Source organism: Vanellus vanellus, assembly GCF_965231255.1.
Source record: "Vanellus vanellus genome assembly, chromosome: 21".
Lineage (NCBI taxonomy): Eukaryota > Metazoa > Chordata > Aves > Charadriiformes > Charadriidae > Vanellus > Vanellus vanellus.
The window spans coordinates 3,091,480-3,109,663 of NC_138926.1; the positions used below are offsets into that span (position 1 = coordinate 3,091,480).

Below are 18,184 nucleotides of genomic sequence, written 5' to 3' on the forward strand. Positions count from 1 at the left end.
TCCACGCCTAACCTTATGGGCAAATCTGGACAGGCTATTTGATCAAGCAGTTTCTAAAAAGACTGGAATACAAGAAGTAGGAATACCTGGCATGACATCACTTGGTTTGTCAAAACTGATTCATCTGAGATGAAAAGGGACAATGTGTTTTTAAAAAGCGTGTGACTGTTAGTTTCAAAAATGCTTACCATTTCCAAGAAAAGGGTTACAGTAAGCGCTTTGAAAAACAGCAGGCACAGAGATAGGAAGTGTCTTTTTTTTTTTTTATGCAGAAGATTAAAGCATCCTCTCAAAACTAGTCAAAACTGTTCAATAAAGATTTCCAATGCATTCTTTTGTTTGTCATTTTAAAAAGGTTTCCTCTGATTTCTTTCCCTTAACCAGAGGGTCTGCAGAAGCAAGAGAAACTTAATGAGCTGCACTAACTGTGGAAGAAGAAATAGCTAAAGTGATCTGAATCAGTTGTTCTTCTTTAGAAGTGTATCACAGCTTCCATGATGTTCTGACAAGATCTTTTTGTGCATTCAGTCTTAAATATTTTCACAGAAGTGATCATTCAGTCATGAAAAATAATGTAACATCTGTTGCAATTTTCTTTTTAAAGCGTAGCTTACAAAGTAAAAAGGGAAAATCTCCCCACTTTTGTTTAAAAAAATTAAATTAAAATGTACAGGACCAAACACAGGCACTTTCCAAAGAACAAAAATGAAACCAAACCATGAATTATTCAATAGTAATAGATGACAGCTCTGGTTTCGGAGGGTCACCTGCGGCTGCCTCAGCAGTGGCATTAGTCTTTGGCTGCTCTGGCACATCTTCTTCCTTCTCTGCCAACCCACCCAGAGACCCCAAGGGGAAAGTGCTTTCACAATTCTGAGTTGACGACACCTGTGAAATGACAGGCATTTGGACAGAAGAGTTGCTTTCAAAGCCATGCTCCCCTAGCTCATACTGCCCGAGGGTCTCTTCTTGTTCCTGGTTTAAGTAGTCCGGTACTAGGAAGTCACTAGAAGAGGGGCAAAGGACAGAAGAGAAATGTCATTTCTCACACAAACATCAACGATATCAGTTTCTTTGTATCAGTTACAACACACAAGCTACATACTTCATTGCACAGAGAACAAAGATATTCATTTCACATTGCTCCAAGATCATCGCAGCGACATACTTCACTAAGCCCTATAACCTGGTTCTCATTTAAACACACAGAGAATTTATTCAAAAGCATCTATTTTGCATTGTTGTCCATCCATATTTCCTACGCAGCAACTTCTTATTATTTAGGTTGTATCACCTTGATGAGAATGAAAGTTAATGTCTGGAACATCATATGGCACTGAAAACCTCATTGAAAAAAGGGAGCACTCAACCTTTCAAAATAGAAACAAAACCGAGTTCAGCACTGGCAAAGACGTGGGCCTTTTCCACCACTGAGGTAAGATCCACCCAAGAAACAGCAGCAGCACTCCTCTCGGAGAGGACGGGCTGTAAATGGAAGCATGAGGCGAGGAAGCAAGGGTTCTGCTGAGAGCATAAGGAGGCTGCCAACTACAGCGGTGTTTTGTGGCGTTGACACGTATCACGCTACTGTGAAAAGAACGGAATTGCGTTCCCTCCCTGTTTCAGTCCTTTCTGGACAACAGTTCTGTAACTTACTCTCACCAACTGATGGCTGAGTGTATCCACAGAAAATCCACCAAACTCTCCAGTAGTATTTGCAGAGCATGAGCACATAATGAAAATATTCCGCAAATTTTTAGCACCAGACATGTAAATTTGTACTTGAGGCAAGTATATATTAATTATATATGAGGACATTTGTATGTTTTCGTTCCACCTTGTAATAATCCATTTAAAAGCAGTCATTTTCTTCAATGACAGCAGCATTCACTGCTTCAAATCCAAATTTGCCACCAACTATGCTAAACCTAGTGTTTGTAAATTCAAACTAAAGCAAGGCCTACAGACAACTAAAAATCACATACTTTAATCTGACGACAACAATAAAGTGCTTACCACAATCATGGCATCATCCCTTAAGAGTTTTTGCTCTAGTTTTGGCACAAGTGCTACGAACAAGAACTGCGTAAACCCACAGATATGAAGCACTTGTACTTTTAAAAAATATTCTGTTGGAAGAACAGTGACTGGTTTTCCCGGTTTGTTTTGCAATTTTTTCAACCTACATCACTTCTGAGACAACCAAATAGAACAAAATGCTGAAATGTTTTGTCAGGGAAAAAGCATAACGTCTAGAAATCATGAGGGATGGTATTGTAGATGCAGTAACACTTACAATACACTTTTGCGTTTCTGAAGACAGATGACTTACACACGCCGAACTGGACCCGCTCTAAAGATTTAAGAGCTGTGAGATCTATCTTCCTCCAGTTTCCCACATTCACTTTCGTATTTTTCTATCTTAAATTCCAATGGTTACAAACATTCATTTCAATATGAGAATACAGTGCTAGTCTCATGCCTCAGAACCCTTTTATTAGTCCTTAGTGAAGTGCATTTGCGAGATGCCAAGTCTTTTGTGCCCTGATAAACAAGAACTGTCCAACTGGCCCTTGCTATTTCAAACCCTGTTAGTCTGATCATTTAGTAATATGTTACCTAGAAAATGAAAAAAAGAGAAGGTATGGAGTCATGCAATCTTTCCACAATATCCACCAGCAAGCAAATACTTAAAATGAAGTCACATGTCTATCCCCTACGTAAGTGAACAGCCTATGTATGAGATTTTGAAGAGCAAATCATTTACATAACTCCACAGATACTATAGTATAGCACGCTCTGGCTTAACACCATTAGCCTGTCCATAGATACTACTGAAAAGAGAAATTAAGTAGCCCAGAAGCAGCTTCTGCATATCACTCGATTCTTCAGTGCCCTCCTATATAGCTTATATGCTGTAAGACAGATCAGATACAACAGATAGTGGCGCAAGAATGAATTTGACTGGAATTAGCTGGCAACCTGATGAGAGGCACAGCAGGCTGCCCTGAAAGCAGGAAAAGATGATTTAGGAAAAAAAAAAAAAAAAAAAAAGGAAAAAAAAAAAAAAAAGCAAGTTTCCCTGTTAGGTTTTTGCTGTGCACCTCACCTGCTCTGGAAGTAGTTTGCTAGCTCTGACGCTTCATGGTTCAAGCTCCTCAGGTGAACGATTAAATTTCCAGAGTTGGTGAACATGGCGCCACATGTTTTGCACTCGTAAATCCGAGGCTTGCGGATAATATGCCGGGAAACCCGCATGTGGTGTTTATATTCCCCGAAGGAAGTGAAAGTGGCACTACATATCTGGCACCGGAAACAGCGTTTACCTTCGTGCTTCAGGCGATGCATCTTTAGCGAGTAAGCTCGGGTGAACTTTTTCCCACAGCGGTCACACTGAAATGGTTTAATGCCTGCGGAAGAGAGAGCAAAGAAAATGTTCACCTTTTGTAATAAGGTCACTGGCAAAATCCTTCCAGATTTCTAACAGCAAAAGGACAGCAGCTGTGGCCACTCACAGTGAAGGGCTGTTTTAGGAAGCGACTCTCTGGTTAACTTTAAAATGGCAGAAACAATTATCACAGAGTTACACGTTCTCAGAACCAACTGCCAATAAATTTCGTAACAAGCGACCTATTGGTAACGCTCACACGTCTTCTTCCCCACAGTTTAAAATGAACATAAGCCTCCATGGATTATATACTATGGCTGAGATCCTGAGCCACAGCCAAAAAGTATCCGATGCAGCAGTCATCTCAAACCATCTTTGAACTCTTTTGATCTTGGGAGATTCTTGTGCCAGACTGGTTCCCAACAATGCAATTATCAGACTACCCTTAATTGCAATGTCTTTTCTGGCTGCCTTTGGCCTCAGAGAAGTGTTCTGGCAGGGGGACTGTGTGCACAAGGATACCCCTGTAATGCAGCAGGAATGGTGATAAAAGAGTGAAGTAGCAGCCTTTATATTGCGTGGGAACCTTTCTATACAAGAATCTTCAGCAACTTTGCATGACAGACAGCTCTCTAAGACAGTTTAGGTTCATGCCTCTCATTTTTTCCTCGTATTAATTTAGGGATTCTGTTACTAGTTCATTTTTCATCTATTACAGGCACTAATAAAACCCTAAAATGTACAAGCTCTGCAACATGTTGCTGTGGCTGACAGTACGTAATCACACCCAAACAGAACTATTACAACGTGAAAGACTGAATCACCAAAAAGCTAAGATTTAATAAAAAGTCTGAACTCCAGAAAGTGTGGAAATCCAAACATGAGGCCAAGAATCTGGAATATGGAGCTCTATTCATAATAGGGCTGTCAAGGAATAAAAAAGGTTTTTTCAAAAGGCTGAATGTGCATCAGTCCAGGCTGTTAATTCCACCAGTCTTTCACTCTGCTTTCCTTACGTTCAAAGCGGGAGCTGAACTTTTAATTGGGTCTTTTATACAGAGAAAGCTGTAGTTAAGGTTACACTGAAACTCCTTGTTAAGCATGTGAAAACAAGTTAATATACTAGAATATTGTCGTGTGGAGCTAAAACTTTTCATGCTCTCGTACTGTCCAAGGGCATCTATTTCCTCTGATAGTTTGAGGAGAATCTCTTCAGCCATTTTGCTTATGCGAAAACACTTTCAACATTTACTAGTTTTGAGAGTTTCTTTTGCATGCTAATTACTCTAAAACAGCTATTCAAATCTCTCCCAACTTTGCCCAGGGGTTGCCAGTTGACAGGTTGGCCAGAGATGCTTTGCTGAAGCCTGTCTGTCCGCTGTTAGTTAAGACTTCAGCGACCAGCTGGGGATAATTTCACACCTGACATGCCCACAAAGTTTGCTTTTTTAAATATTAAACACATATTATTACTGCTGGCCCAACCATAGAATGGACACTTTGCTTGAAGGGATTTGACAAATAATTGCCGACAGTGAAAAAATTACATCTTGATAATTGTGGTTGCTCTGCCCAAAAACAGCGCAGCATCTGTGTGCAGGTAAGAGTGAAGCTCAAAGCGGGAGATGCTAAACCATGAGACTTAGCGTTCAAGTGCAATAACCCTTTAATATTCCCTTCATTCACTAAAATGCCAACGCTACTGCCAGATAATGCTGACAAGTCTTGAAAAACATCGATAGCAAAGACATTAGGAGCTCATTCTTAGGTTAGGAATCAAAATTAATGGAACAATGTGGGGATCAAGACCCAGAGGAGGCATTCACACAAACCTTTTGCTACCTGTACTATCTGTAGTAGCTAAATTGCTTATCAAACCAATTCAGTTGTCCTGTTTTCCCTCCAAAAATTCTGAGATCCAAAGGCATACAACATTCCTCAATGCAAGGACATAAGACAGATAATATTTTCTTACGGCTGCAAGTCTCCTCTAAAACATAGCAGACAATTGACAACATGTAAAAGGAAGAATTTCCATCTACATCACCTCTTTAGTATAATAAAAAAGCCAAGTATGCTTGGCTTCTCAAATTTTTATCATGAAAATTACTTATTCTGATTCATCTCAGGCAATCAGGTTTTTTTCAGTCCATACAAACGCTAATCATCCATGAGTAGAGCTATCAGTCGGATTGGAAGTACCAAAACAAGCATTCAATGAGACATACCTCTTCCCCATCTTTCTGAAATCAATTCTCAAGCACTTGCCAGGTGATTAAAAAAGAATTGCATTATTATATTTGCTGCACAGTGAGCAAACCTCTGTGAGTCTATAAATTAGTAATTCTTGGAAACGGTAATATTTCTTACCTGAGTGGATAAGCATGTGTTGTTTTAAGTTCTGAATGCGAGTGAACCGGACCCCGCAGGTTGGACACTGAAAAGGTCTGTCTGGACCATTTGGGCTGGGTCTCTCTGTGCTGCTGGTAGAAGGAGCAATGTAGAGTTGGTAGGGATACTGAACGTTCTCCAAACTACGAAGAAAAAATTCACTGATTTACAAGCAAGCTAAAGGAAAAAACTAAGAAGTCTTTCCCATGGAAATCTGAACCTTGAATACATTTGTATGAGAAGAAGAAAAAGACTGGTCTTTCACATTTCTGTTTAGATCTATATTTATGCTGGAAATCTTTGCCTCTCTAGCAATGTGCCTGACCTGCATCTGAAGTCTTATATTCACTGACTTCGCACTTCTGAACAAAACCAGAGAATAACCTCTAACTTCAGTTTGTTTCGGCAACAGGTCTGAGCAGCAGCTGCAAAGTGAACTATATTTTCCAGGCATGGACATTTTCTCGAGCGTATTGATGATTTACAATCAACAAACAGTCCCCGAGGAAGAATTTAAAGAACTGAGCAAACTGGAAAGCAAAGGAGTATTTTGCAGCTTCAGTGATATCTACAAATGAAATTAAAGCTGATTCATTTTCATCTCGATTCAGGTTCAATGAACAACCATTAGTATCTACAATTATATATTTCCACATTTAAAATATTAATTTATTTAATCAATACTCGCTCTTTGTCTGACTCAATCGGCTCTATGAGAATAGCTCAAGCGCTGTATTTAAAAAACAGCACACAGACCATAATAAAAGGAACAATTTAACTTTCAAATTAATTTATTTAAAACTGACTAATTGCTCCCACATAGCCTCTAGCTGCAAACTGTTTAAGGGAGCTACAGTGTTACAATCCAAGTCCTCTGGCAAGGAACTTGCTTTGCTAAAGGGCATAGGAAAATAAAAACAAATCTGCTGGTATAACAATAGGAGTTTGTACTTACCTGGGGTTTCCCTTTCCTGAACATTAAGGTCTATGGTTTTTGTTGAAATAGACATTTCAGCTTGCTCACAGCCTGATGGCAGATCAGCTGTCACTGGCAGCAGGGAACTGCTCTGACCCTGAATATTCCATTGCCAGAACAATGCAATTTTAGTTTTACTAAACTGTAACGTTTGAAATGTATTGAGAAAAAAAGTACAACGATGTCTCCTGTTGCACATAGTCAGAAAGTCTCACTAACTGAACAGATCCTTTTGCTTGTCTGCTTCCACCTCGAGCCCAGATTGTTGGTTTCAAGGTTAGTGTGAATTTGTGGACTTCTAACGCTCGGGGGAAAGAAATGTGCACTTTGCACAAATGCACTTTCCTACACATCATATAAAAATCCACAGACCAGATCAGCACAAGAGGACAGGAACTAGGATCATCTCTTTAAAATCAATACCTTAATTGTCTTTATCTGCTCTGGAAATGAACGTCAATACAACTGTGAGAACTGGGTGTCTGAATTCTGAGTACAATGATGGGTCTTGGTGGCTAAAGTTCCAGTTGTAAAATTTATCTGGAGAAAATGAGCACCAGGCATCTCTTGGTATACACAAGAGAAGAATTTCCTGCAGGAGTTTAGTATCAATCAGTCTGTAAAACCAATGAGGATTTCTGATCTCACATGGAACTGGAATAATATTTGCTCTAAGGAAGAAACTTTATTGTCCTTCACTTCTTTTTATGCACAGTAGTGTCCTAGAGAGCTGTGGAAAAGATAGACGCTGACAGACTTGTTGATCTTTGCTGAAGGGAATATTTGCAAGAGGGAAGTTACCAGCTCATACCCCGGGCCTGGCAGAACGTGGTTCACTGCCACTTATGGGTCTAAAAAGGCTAACTGATGGCTTACCAAATGCACTTGAAATAAATGAGGGTATTTTTAAACACAGCTTCTGATTTGTCTAACCGTATTTCTGACAGAGTCTGTCACTCCTGTTCCTCTGTGAGCTGATCACTAAGTAAAGAACAGATTTTACTCTAGTAACACTAGTTTTGTCTCTGGAGTTGGTATGATCATACACTTTCAACTTTACCAATGAAAACTCCATCAACACAGACTAACAGATGGGTCCGTTATCCACCCACCCCCACCCCACCCCCAAAAAAAAACCAACAACAAAAGAACAACATCGAAAAAAAAAAGCAAAAAAGCATAAGGCATAGAAGTCCAGCTGCCATAACAGTCTAATAATCAGTCAAACTGATTAGTCCCCAGGATGGAGAACTTGCCCCTCATCTAGTATTCGACAAATGTCACACAGTCTGGCTAAGGGGCAAATCCCTCCAATAAAGGTTTCCTCGCACTCAGCTGACTGGAGAACTCACAATTAAAATTTTCACAGCTATGTGCAACAGAAGTGACAGCTGCAATGCAGGCATGATAAAGGGACGACTGGCTGGGCAGCAAGAACTCCTGCTCTTAGATGTACATATAGATATACACATCTAGTTGTGCTCAAATAAGAATGATGTTTGTTTTTTGCGACAACATTTAACTTGCTTTATAGAGAACTTCCTCTTCTGGTAACACGTTTCTTAGGTCCTTCCTCCCTCATTTCTGTGTTAGGGGATTGTGAAGAGGCAAAAGTGCATCATGCTCCTAGAGCTATCTTGGGAGACACTCAAACTAGGGCAGAAATTAGGAGCCACGGCTCTCCTTTTGTTTCCAGCTTTCTCAGGCTAGCTCATCCTCAAAACCTGTACTGGTGCCAGCTTCTCTGCAATTGAAACGGAGTGGAGAAGTGCTATGGGGACAATCTCCCTAGAAGAAATTTAAAATAAAGTTTGGTTTTTTCCTACATAAAAGCTTCATGATGAGAAAGGCTGGGTAAAGCAGATAAAACGGGAATCACGAGGCTCTCCAGCTACCAGTGACTGGCCTGTCTTTTTCCATCCTTACACTTCAAGCAGGCTGAAATACCTATTGCTGACATAACTGCGGACCTTAGCGCAATGAAGAAATTACATTTGAAACACAATTATATTTACTCTCCCCTGCTTCTTTTTCCCCATATACACTCAATTCTTTGTAACTTGCAATTTGTGATATATGTGGCATTTAACAGTTGAGATTTGTCTAACATCTCAGCGAATTTCTGTAACAGCTAGATAGAGAGATAGGTTTAAAATGTTTTCACTGTAAGGCTAAAGTATTCTACTTGCAATTTTTTCTTCTTTTCACCAAGAGATTATAAACATATTTAACTATGTAGAACTAAACTGACAAATGTGAATGCCAGAACGTTCAGTGAGCCTACAAATGGTCTCTATTTGTAAACAACAATTACTTTAGAAAAGTGGAGGTTCTCATTATATTGGGTCAGAGAGATCTTTTGCAATTAAGCCTTTGCAACTCATTTTTAAATGCAGCCACAAACTGATCCAGAGACTGTTAAACCAGCCACGGCTGAATTATGGCTCTATGCTAGAAAAGTGCATAGCAATCCAAATGTGAAATATCAGATAAAGAACATATCAAACTTCACTGTGAAACAGTAGTTTTAATACTTAAGAGATTCCTGTGTGCCTATTAAGCTGACGACAATTGCATGTGACCTGCTGTTCATGAAACAGATTACGGAGAAGGATTAATTAGTTATGTTAATTATTTAGCACAGAAACTCAAGAGATAAGATATCCTAAATTTTGAAATATTTATGATTCTTTCCACAATGATAAGGATGTCATATTGAAAGACCTTTAGATGGAACAATCTTTTGGTCTGGTTTATGAATAGAAATATAATAAATGCATACTCAAACACATACTTTTCAATATAAATTTGCATTGTCCACTCACAACTGATTTCAACATTTTGAAAATCTCTACTAATAAAGCAATGTACAACCTGGACTTAAACTAAAGGTGCATTAAAGAAAATACCAAAAAAAAAATAGTGAGGGAAACTTTCTCTATCCATATGATTTATTATTCATGCTTTCATTTGATTCAGCTACAGCTGAATGTTTAATTTTATTCAGAAATCTGTATTATCTCATTTTATGCACCCAAAACTGTGTGCCCAAATTGTTGCACAATGAATTTTTATTTATTTGTTGATGCGCCCATCCTGTGCTTGAAATGGGAATTCAAAAGTCCAGTGCTTCAAGGGCTGTCACAGCATATCAGAATGCACGGTCCCAACCAGACAGGCATATGCACGCACACACGCATGTGAAAGAAAACTTCTTAGGACTTGAAAGCACCATTTTACACATTTAACCGAGTCACAGAATAAGTACAGTCTTGGCGCTTTCACTTGAGTGTATAAAATAAATCACTTCGTATAAAATTTTAGTTCTGGAGTCTGAAGTTTTCATAAATTACCATAACTATTGATTCCCTTATTGTTTATATAAACAATGTGCAAATTCTAGTTCATTTTGCTGATGCTTCTGTTACTCTGAGACTAATTATTTTCAAACTTGGGCATAAACTAAGGCAAATATTCTTTTCTTCTCTGCAGGCAAGAGATCTTTCAGTGCAAATTTTCAGTGTGTTAAAAGGATTTTATATACTTTGAATTTTCTCTGCAGTTTGTGCTGAAGCTCTGCAATTTTAAAGGAAATTTCCGAAATAATAGACGGCTGAAAATGTGTATGCCAGTTGACTTTACAATTCTAGCTTTAAAAACCTGGATTAGATCTAATGCAACATGTGCTCCTACTATCAAGTCAAACCCTAAGTGGTGGGTATTATTTTTATACTGAGGTTTGTTGTTAGCAGATAGATAAAATCTTCTATGTCATACAAAAAAATCTTACATAGGCAGTTATTTTCCCTTCAGATTTAATCCGACAATGGGACAGGTTTTAGACGGAAATAGCAGGAAAGATTTTATGAGCTACGAAAACGCAGCTCTTGATAGTTATCTCTGTAGGGAGTTTCACTTGACACAGTTTCTGGAACAACTCCCAAAGGTTCACACTTCTCCCTCAGATTCACTTGTCTAACAAAACACTATGCAAAAGCCAGCTTGTCGATACTTCAAAAATTTTGCTTAGAAAGGGAATAGCTAGCTATATGCCATACTTGACACATACCACAAAAGCAACGAAATGTAAGTCAAACCAGTTGTGTGTACCCTTGTATGCCACTTGCAGGTAAATCATTTCGCTCTAACAGAACTCCGATATATATTCAACCAAACAGACCCATTTTAGTTCTGCCTTCTCTGCCAGCCTTCCCTTATAAGGGCCTCCCTTAATAAATCACTCATCCCAGTACAGCAAAAGACCACTAAATATTTACAGTAAGTGACACGGAGCATCTTGGTAAGAAGCTACAGGCAGAAAGTTTGGGAGACAAGATTTAAGGCTGCTCTGCCTACCCTATGATTTATGGCAACAGCGATGTCTGGTGAAACCGAGACTAGGTACTTGTTTTCATTTTGTTGCTTTTGTGGCTTTACGTTAGCTTTAGCATGCATGCAACTACCACACCTGTTTCACAGTAAAGATATTTTTTTTTTTGTTGCTTATTAATAAAGAGCAGTGATGAAGAAACAGCAAAAACATGAATATCTTTCTTCACCAGTGTTGCCTGGAAATAGACAGGAAATGAAAAGCAACAAGTAAGCAAATTCTGATTTTCATCACCTACATTCTTCTAAAGCATCTGATCCTTCAGGCACTGATTGTACTTTGATCAACACAGAGAAGTAGATGTACGAACAACGAAACATTCCAGGATTAAGGCTGGGTAGGTCAATTACAGCACAGCACTTGCTGCAGAACACTTTGCACACTACATTGGTACATACCGATCATCATCATCTGCATGAGCATTAGTGCCAGAGGTACTTTGGAGTGTGGGTAATCCCTCCGTAACCCCCTCATCTATTGAGCCTAGGCAAAGAAAAAAGGGCAATTTAATGCAAGTAAGTGTTCAAAAAGGGTTGGAGGGGCAGGTAAATACACATAAAGCTTGCTTTCCAAATCTCTGAGAAACACTGCTGCCTGGGTGATAAGATACTAAAATTGTCTTCAGAAAATCATTTAGAAAACCCAGAAGCAATGTGTTCCAAATCAACTTCTACTCTGCACAGATTATTTAGTAAATGGACAACTCAATAAAGGGCAAATATTTGGCACACCTAGAAAATGGAAAGAATCTATGTTAAATACAGCCAGAGTTTTCAAAACACATCCAGTACTAACACTGTAAAGCAGCAATGTTATCTTCACCTAAAGGGACTATTTCATCAATTTTCAAGACCTCTTGAGCAATAAAGAGTTCAACCCTGCTACGCCACATTGCTTTTGTGTTCCAGATCTTCCATATATATATATTGGTTGATAATGCCTTCCTTTATCGATAAGATGCTGAGAAAGGAAGAGCCCTCTGAGAAATTTGAAATACAACACAACAGAGACCAAACTTCTGTTTGTAAGAGAAACATATACACAAAACCATTCCAGAGCTTTGTTTAGTGCACCAACAATCAGGCAAATGTAGCTCAAGTGGGTTTTGGAAGCAGAATCTAAGGTAAACGCAGCACTAAAGCAAAACTATGACTTCATTCACCTGATGTGGTGTTGCTCAGATGGGCCTCCCTCATCACCACCTAGAGTTTGGCATTCAATCCTTGTTTAGGCGTATTAAGGAAGGTTATTTTGGCCTGATGTCACCATAACAGGAAGGGAAGTTGGCAGTACAGTACTAAAACAATTCTAAGAACTGGTACCCACCACCTGCCAACCATACCCCTTGATAAAAAAATCCACTGATTTGGTAGTATGTGACTATTTAGATAAATCATGTTTTGTTGCCTCTTTAAGCTGAATGTAGAGAGCGGACTGGATCACCTCACATTCCTCCTTTCCCTCTGATGATGCCTGTGGGCGCAATGGGAGATGATAAAAATGAATGACTGAACTCTACCAAACTTCCAAAGGATCAGAATTGCTGTCATTCCTCTCCAAAACAGGGGTTCCCAAATCATGACATATGTATGATTAGTGGCATGAAAGTCCCTTGGAAGTGGCAATTCCGTCTTGCCTCCTTTTCCCTCTGTTGAGACTGAATACTAAGCACTGCTCTAACTTTTCTGAGCAGCCAAGCAGCCTTTGGGTCTTTACCACTGAATCCATGTGAGATGACAACAGATGGGGGAAGGAGGTTCCTCTGTCTACACCTACAGACTGCGAATAAGTGAAGCTTAGGACAGTACTCTTGCTTGCTACGGCAAAAATAATTCTGCTTTCTAAGAGAGTGGTACATGAGCAATCTGAATTTGAGAACCCTTCTCTAAAGCACACTAGGAAAATCCAGTCTCATTAGGTCTACGATGACAAACGTAAGACAAAATGGAAAACCAAAGAGAAGGAACAAAGACATGGAAAGAGAAGTAGAAAATGTGCTTCTTTTGTCAAAAAGAATGAGAGTACTGACTCCAAAAAAAGATGTCCCTATAAAGGACAGTGTGTTCTACAAAACCTTACTGAAATGAAAGATTACTGTCTTAACGTGACCCCATGTTACGGGGCTAGTGATGGAAAGAAACTTGCATCTCTAGCAGTTTCAAAATAACACTAGCAGAATCAAAATTTATAATTTTGTTACTGGCTGACTAACTATGTTTGGGAAATTCAGTAACTATGTAATCTATAAAGTCACAAAAGTTAATGCCGTCTTGATTTATCCTTCTTTCTCATGAAATACTTAACCAAAAGTCTACTGAAAAATAAGGTTTAATTTTATGCCTTCACCTCTCAAATGGAAACAGTGTTAATGAGTTATGAAAATATCGTCTCAGACATAGCTATTGTTGTAACCATAATGACTTATTTATCAAGGCCCTGCTTCACATCTCCTTCCGTATTATAAAGTGCTTCCAAATATAATAAATTGCAAATGAACAATTCTTGAAATTGCCCAGAGAGTGAATAAGAGCTTTTTGCAATATCAGGAAGAGAGGCAGGAATGCTTTTATAAATGCACTATAAAACAGTGAGATAAATATATGCAATTATATGAGGAAAATATGTTCGGGGAGGAAAAAGCTGTACTTTAACATATCTTGCCTCCATTTACTGTTCTTGTATTACTGTATAAGGAAATGCATCTTTGGGAGGTAAAAAATGCTTTCTAGCTACAAAGCATGCCTTATCATATATTAGGTATATGTGAACTGTGCTAGAAAGCAAGAGCACTGCTTCCCTTTATAGCACAATGTGAATAAAAACTATTCTGAAGATAGTTAACAATGTTATGCAAATACACTGAATATTAATTCAAACATATTCAAAGACAAAGAACAGATTTGTACTTTGAAGACTTTGGCCTAGCACATTTTTCTTCTCTCTGTAGCTGTTTTAAGGAAGAACATGCTGTACTAACACCCTCAATAACAGACATTTAAGTTTAAACATTAGAATCGCTAAAGCCTAAGATCGTACGCCCCATGCGTAGAAATGGTCAGGTACATGACCCTCAGTGGTAGAAAACCTGGAATAGGAAAATGAAAATGGAAAACTTTCCCAAAAACATCATGAGGCTTCAAAACAGATACCTTTTAAAGACAGGTGTGCAAAGTTGCTTGTCAACAGAAATCATTTCACAGATGAGGAAACTGGCTAAAGCAAGAACAGAATTCAGTAAGGTGTCTGGCTATTGGAGTATGTTTTGAAGTGTTTTTTGTTTAACACAAAGACTCTCTTAGAAAAGGAGATTTTCTAGCATTCAGTGGCACCTCTCTCTCTGCAGTTCAGTCCTAGTCTCACATTCTCATGTCCCAATTTATTCAAGCCACTTTTGACTATGCCATTTTTCTGGTATTTCTAACTCCAAGAGATGTCCTCCGAAAAGTTCCATGAATCGTATGCTACTCATTTGCAATCTAGAATTTACACCCAGTTTGATCTTTTAAGCTACTTGGCTATGATATTTATACTTGGTAAAACTCCCTCCTTTGACTTGATATGCTATTTGTAACTTTCCCTAATCGTTATGCCTACTGGTTCTGTTTTGTCTGTGATAGTACAATTATATTGATGAAATAATTTGCATCTCTTGTCACATGACCCTGGCAAAGACTTTCCAAAGTTCCTACTAGAATGAGTTAAAAACTGAGTCAAGCTAAACCTGTTCTTGAACAAGAACCACCTTTCCTGGAGACTACCCAGCAAACAAATTGTTTCTTTTAGTTTTCAATCTATGCACTATTTTGGCAAACTACATTTAAAGATTTGTATCTAAACTGATACTAAGTCTCCTTCTCAGAAAAGGTAAACAGCCTTGTCTCCAGTAAATAAAACATTTTCATTTGGAAAAAGCATTACCGATCTAAAATATCAACATGTGGGCTATACAAACCCATGGACAAAAAAACCCAACAACATAAAGTCTTGAAGGATGGGATACATGGAAAATATTTTCATTTCTTTGCAGTATTACCTGAACAGTTTAACAACACCGATTATATATTGCAATCCTGGAATGGTCAGACTGATCTAACACTCACTTTCTTCAGAGAAGGTACAACATTACACTGACCAAAGAAAACAAATGATGCAGGCTACTTAACTACATTTATTTACTTTGTTGTCATTTATTTATTTAACTGAAGCAGTCTTTCATGTATACATTATTCGAATGAAGCAGACCAGTACCTTTGCCATTCTTACAGTCTTCAAACAAAACAGGCTTTATTAAAAACCTGTCCATAAACAAACTCTACCGAGCACAGGTCAAGCCACTGAACTGAAAGGAAAATAGCTGACTTAGGCAAAAACTTGGTAATTAAACTAGAAATACTGCAAACCCCTTTTCTTCTGGCTTACTAAAAGCCACCCAATGCATTCTGTGCAAAGAGGAAAAAAGGACTGCTACAGTAACCTTTAAGTATTAGCTATTAATAACCAACAGCCTGCTAGAAGAACCCAAAACTGGCTTCCAATTGTCTTTCATGGAAAAAAGGTTTCTCTCAGCAATTGGCAGTATTTGAAGAAGAAACTTGAGAACCAAATCCCAGAGAAATGGAAAGATTCTCAATATTATGACTGTGTGGTTTTGTTTTCGTCTGGGGCATTAAGATGACAGTGTTCCACCACTTATTTTGCAAATCTTCTTACAAAGGCTCTCTGTCGTGATTATACAAGATTTTATGTCTGATGCAAAGTACCATTCTATCCCTCTGTGGCTACAGCCACAAGTCTTTTAGATTTGGTGTTGCAGCTCAGCTGAGATCATGCTTTTTGACACTACTGAAAACAGAATTATTTTCCCCAGCCAAGCAACTAGAGGTAAAAAGGGGTTATCAACCTCTCCTGAATAAGGAGGTCTACCAACCGGCTTACCTTTCTTAGCTGCCCTCTGCAAAGTTATTTAAAGAGCTCCGAGTCTTCCATCAGGGTTTATATGTAACATTTCATAAAATGGGGGAAAAAAAGGCAGCTTCACAAAAGTAAAGCATGAAAAAACACGAAGCATATTTCCTCCAACAAAATCACAAGCGCGCACATGCCTATTTGTACATATATTTAACCCCAGAAATGGTCATACCTATAGAGGAAGACTGTGGGCTGATCAGGAGATCTTCCTGCACTTGCTCACTTCCCGGGACTGTCTGTTGATCGCTCAGAGAGCTCTGAGATGCGCTAACAGGCTGCGATACTTCCTCATGAACCTCCTCATCGCTTAACCTTTCCACTTTGACACGCACATCTTCTTCAATCACAAGGGGAGAACTAGCTTTTGTGCTCTCACAAGTCACGTAATCTGCAATTCTTCTGTTGGACTCAGAGGGCCCAGGCATTTCCAAAGTCCTAGAGTTCTCTGCCTGCTTCACCTTCTCAGATTGAAGTCTTCGATCAATTCCAAAAGGAAAAGTCCAGGGAAAAGCTAAGGATGAGTCCACGGGCTGATTTCTGGACTCCGGGTAAGAAGTTGAAGGATTCAGCACTTGGGGGGAACTTGTTTGTGTGTTACACTTAAGGGGGCTCTCGGGAGACATAACTATGTAGCTTTTGCGCTTTCTTCGCGACTCTCGGCAAACAGGAATGGTTCTTTCCACTACACTGCACTCAGAAGAAACTGGAGAAAGGCTGCCGTCCCGAGAAGTAAAATTGCAGTTTGCGCTGTTCTCCTGTCCTGTATCCAGCACCTTCTCTTGCTGGCTGTTGGGAGTATTCCATAAAATGCTGGACTTCATGAATTCTGAGCACGTGCTAGCAACGCTGAACATCTGCATGTAGCTGGCTGCAGCCAACACATCAATAATGTTTTCTGTATTAATAGATAGTGTTGCTGTGTAAGCATACTCCAGAAGAGGTATAAAACCAGTCACTGTCACATGGTGCAGGTCTAACACACTCTTGCTCTCGTCTTCTGCTTGGCCGACGAGTTTGGAACGGAAGAAGTCACTGCAGGCTGCCAAAACCACCTTGTGCGCCCTGAAGATTTTGTCCTGGACACGGATGGTGATATCACAAAAATGTCCATCGTTGCGGAGCATGTTCAGCTTTCCCAGCATCTCCTGACTGTGAGCAGGGGAATTATGAGTGAATGTTTTAACACCCATTTTTTCACCTTTCTGCTAGCGTTCTTTCCACATACGAGAGATCACAGGTATCCTAAAACGAAGAGGAAAATTGTCATTTTCATCTCTGAAAGCAAAAGTGAAGTGGTTTCATGATTATAAGACTCTGTATGAAGGAAACTCAGCTGAATCCTCTAGGGTCAGGTTTTTCTAGGATCCAGACTGTGCAATGGACTAACTTTACAGAAATGCAATTACTTATAATTTTCAAAACCACATATTAAATTATTTGCAATCTATCACTAATATCATCTTCCACATTTCTGCTACTGCCCACTCAAAACAAATCTCTGACACCTTTTAGAGAAAAACAAATGTCTGCAATACTAAAAAGAAAGCGCTTTTGAAACTATCATCTGTGCAAGAAACCTGTATTTTAACTTTCTGGGCTCAGGAAACTATTGCTCACAGTTCTTAAACCTGACAGGCTTTGTTGAATGTTTCTTTTAAGTGGAAAAGACATTAGCTTGGGTTCACTTACAAGTGTGCAGGAGCAAGCAAATCTCCCAGAGAAGGTATTTAATACCAGAAAAGCTTTAGAGAAACTACAGCACAAACTTTCAGAGGAGAGAGTTCAAGCTAGTAAACATAAAATAACAGTTGCCAATAGCTCTGCTTTCCTGCTGTAGCGCAGGTACTGATTGCCTAAAGCTGCTTTTAATAAATAGTTTTGGACTAGGATGAGAAGTTATTGAAAATTCCTTCAAAAACGCAATGGATTATAAACCTCAAAGGAAAGTTTAGGTTTAAATCAAATACACACAAATTGATTTTATGTATGTGATAAATAATACAAGGAGGGCAACTTCTTTCTTCTGAAAAATACAAGACTGCCTTCTTGGGGACCCGTTCTCTCCTACAAG

At 38.9% G+C, this 18,184-nt stretch overlaps 1 protein-coding gene across 3 annotated transcripts; it reads right to left on the bottom strand.

Moving 5' to 3' along the window:
* Positions 1 to 616: 616 nt before the first annotated feature.
* Positions 617 to 17,444, bottom strand: ZBTB44 (zinc finger and BTB domain containing 44). 3 transcript variants are annotated; one of them, XM_082493867.1, is made up of 5 exons: positions 16,286 to 17,444; positions 11,544 to 11,628; positions 5,759 to 5,868; positions 3,110 to 3,410; positions 617 to 1,006 (listed from the first exon to the last, which is right to left on the bottom strand). In XM_082493867.1, the coding sequence occupies exons 1-5, from the start codon at positions 17,301 to 17,303 to the stop codon at positions 724 to 726; spliced, it is 1,797 nt and encodes a 598-aa protein (XP_082349993.1). In that variant the 5' UTR covers positions 17,304 to 17,444; the 3' UTR covers positions 617 to 723. The 3 variants fall into 3 exon arrangements, with proteins under 3 accessions (XP_082349993.1, XP_082349992.1, XP_082349991.1); XM_082493866.1 differs by having other exon boundaries at positions 5,759 to 5,871; XM_082493865.1 differs by having other exon boundaries at positions 5,759 to 5,922.
* Between the last annotated feature and the right edge of the window lie 740 nt (positions 17,445 to 18,184).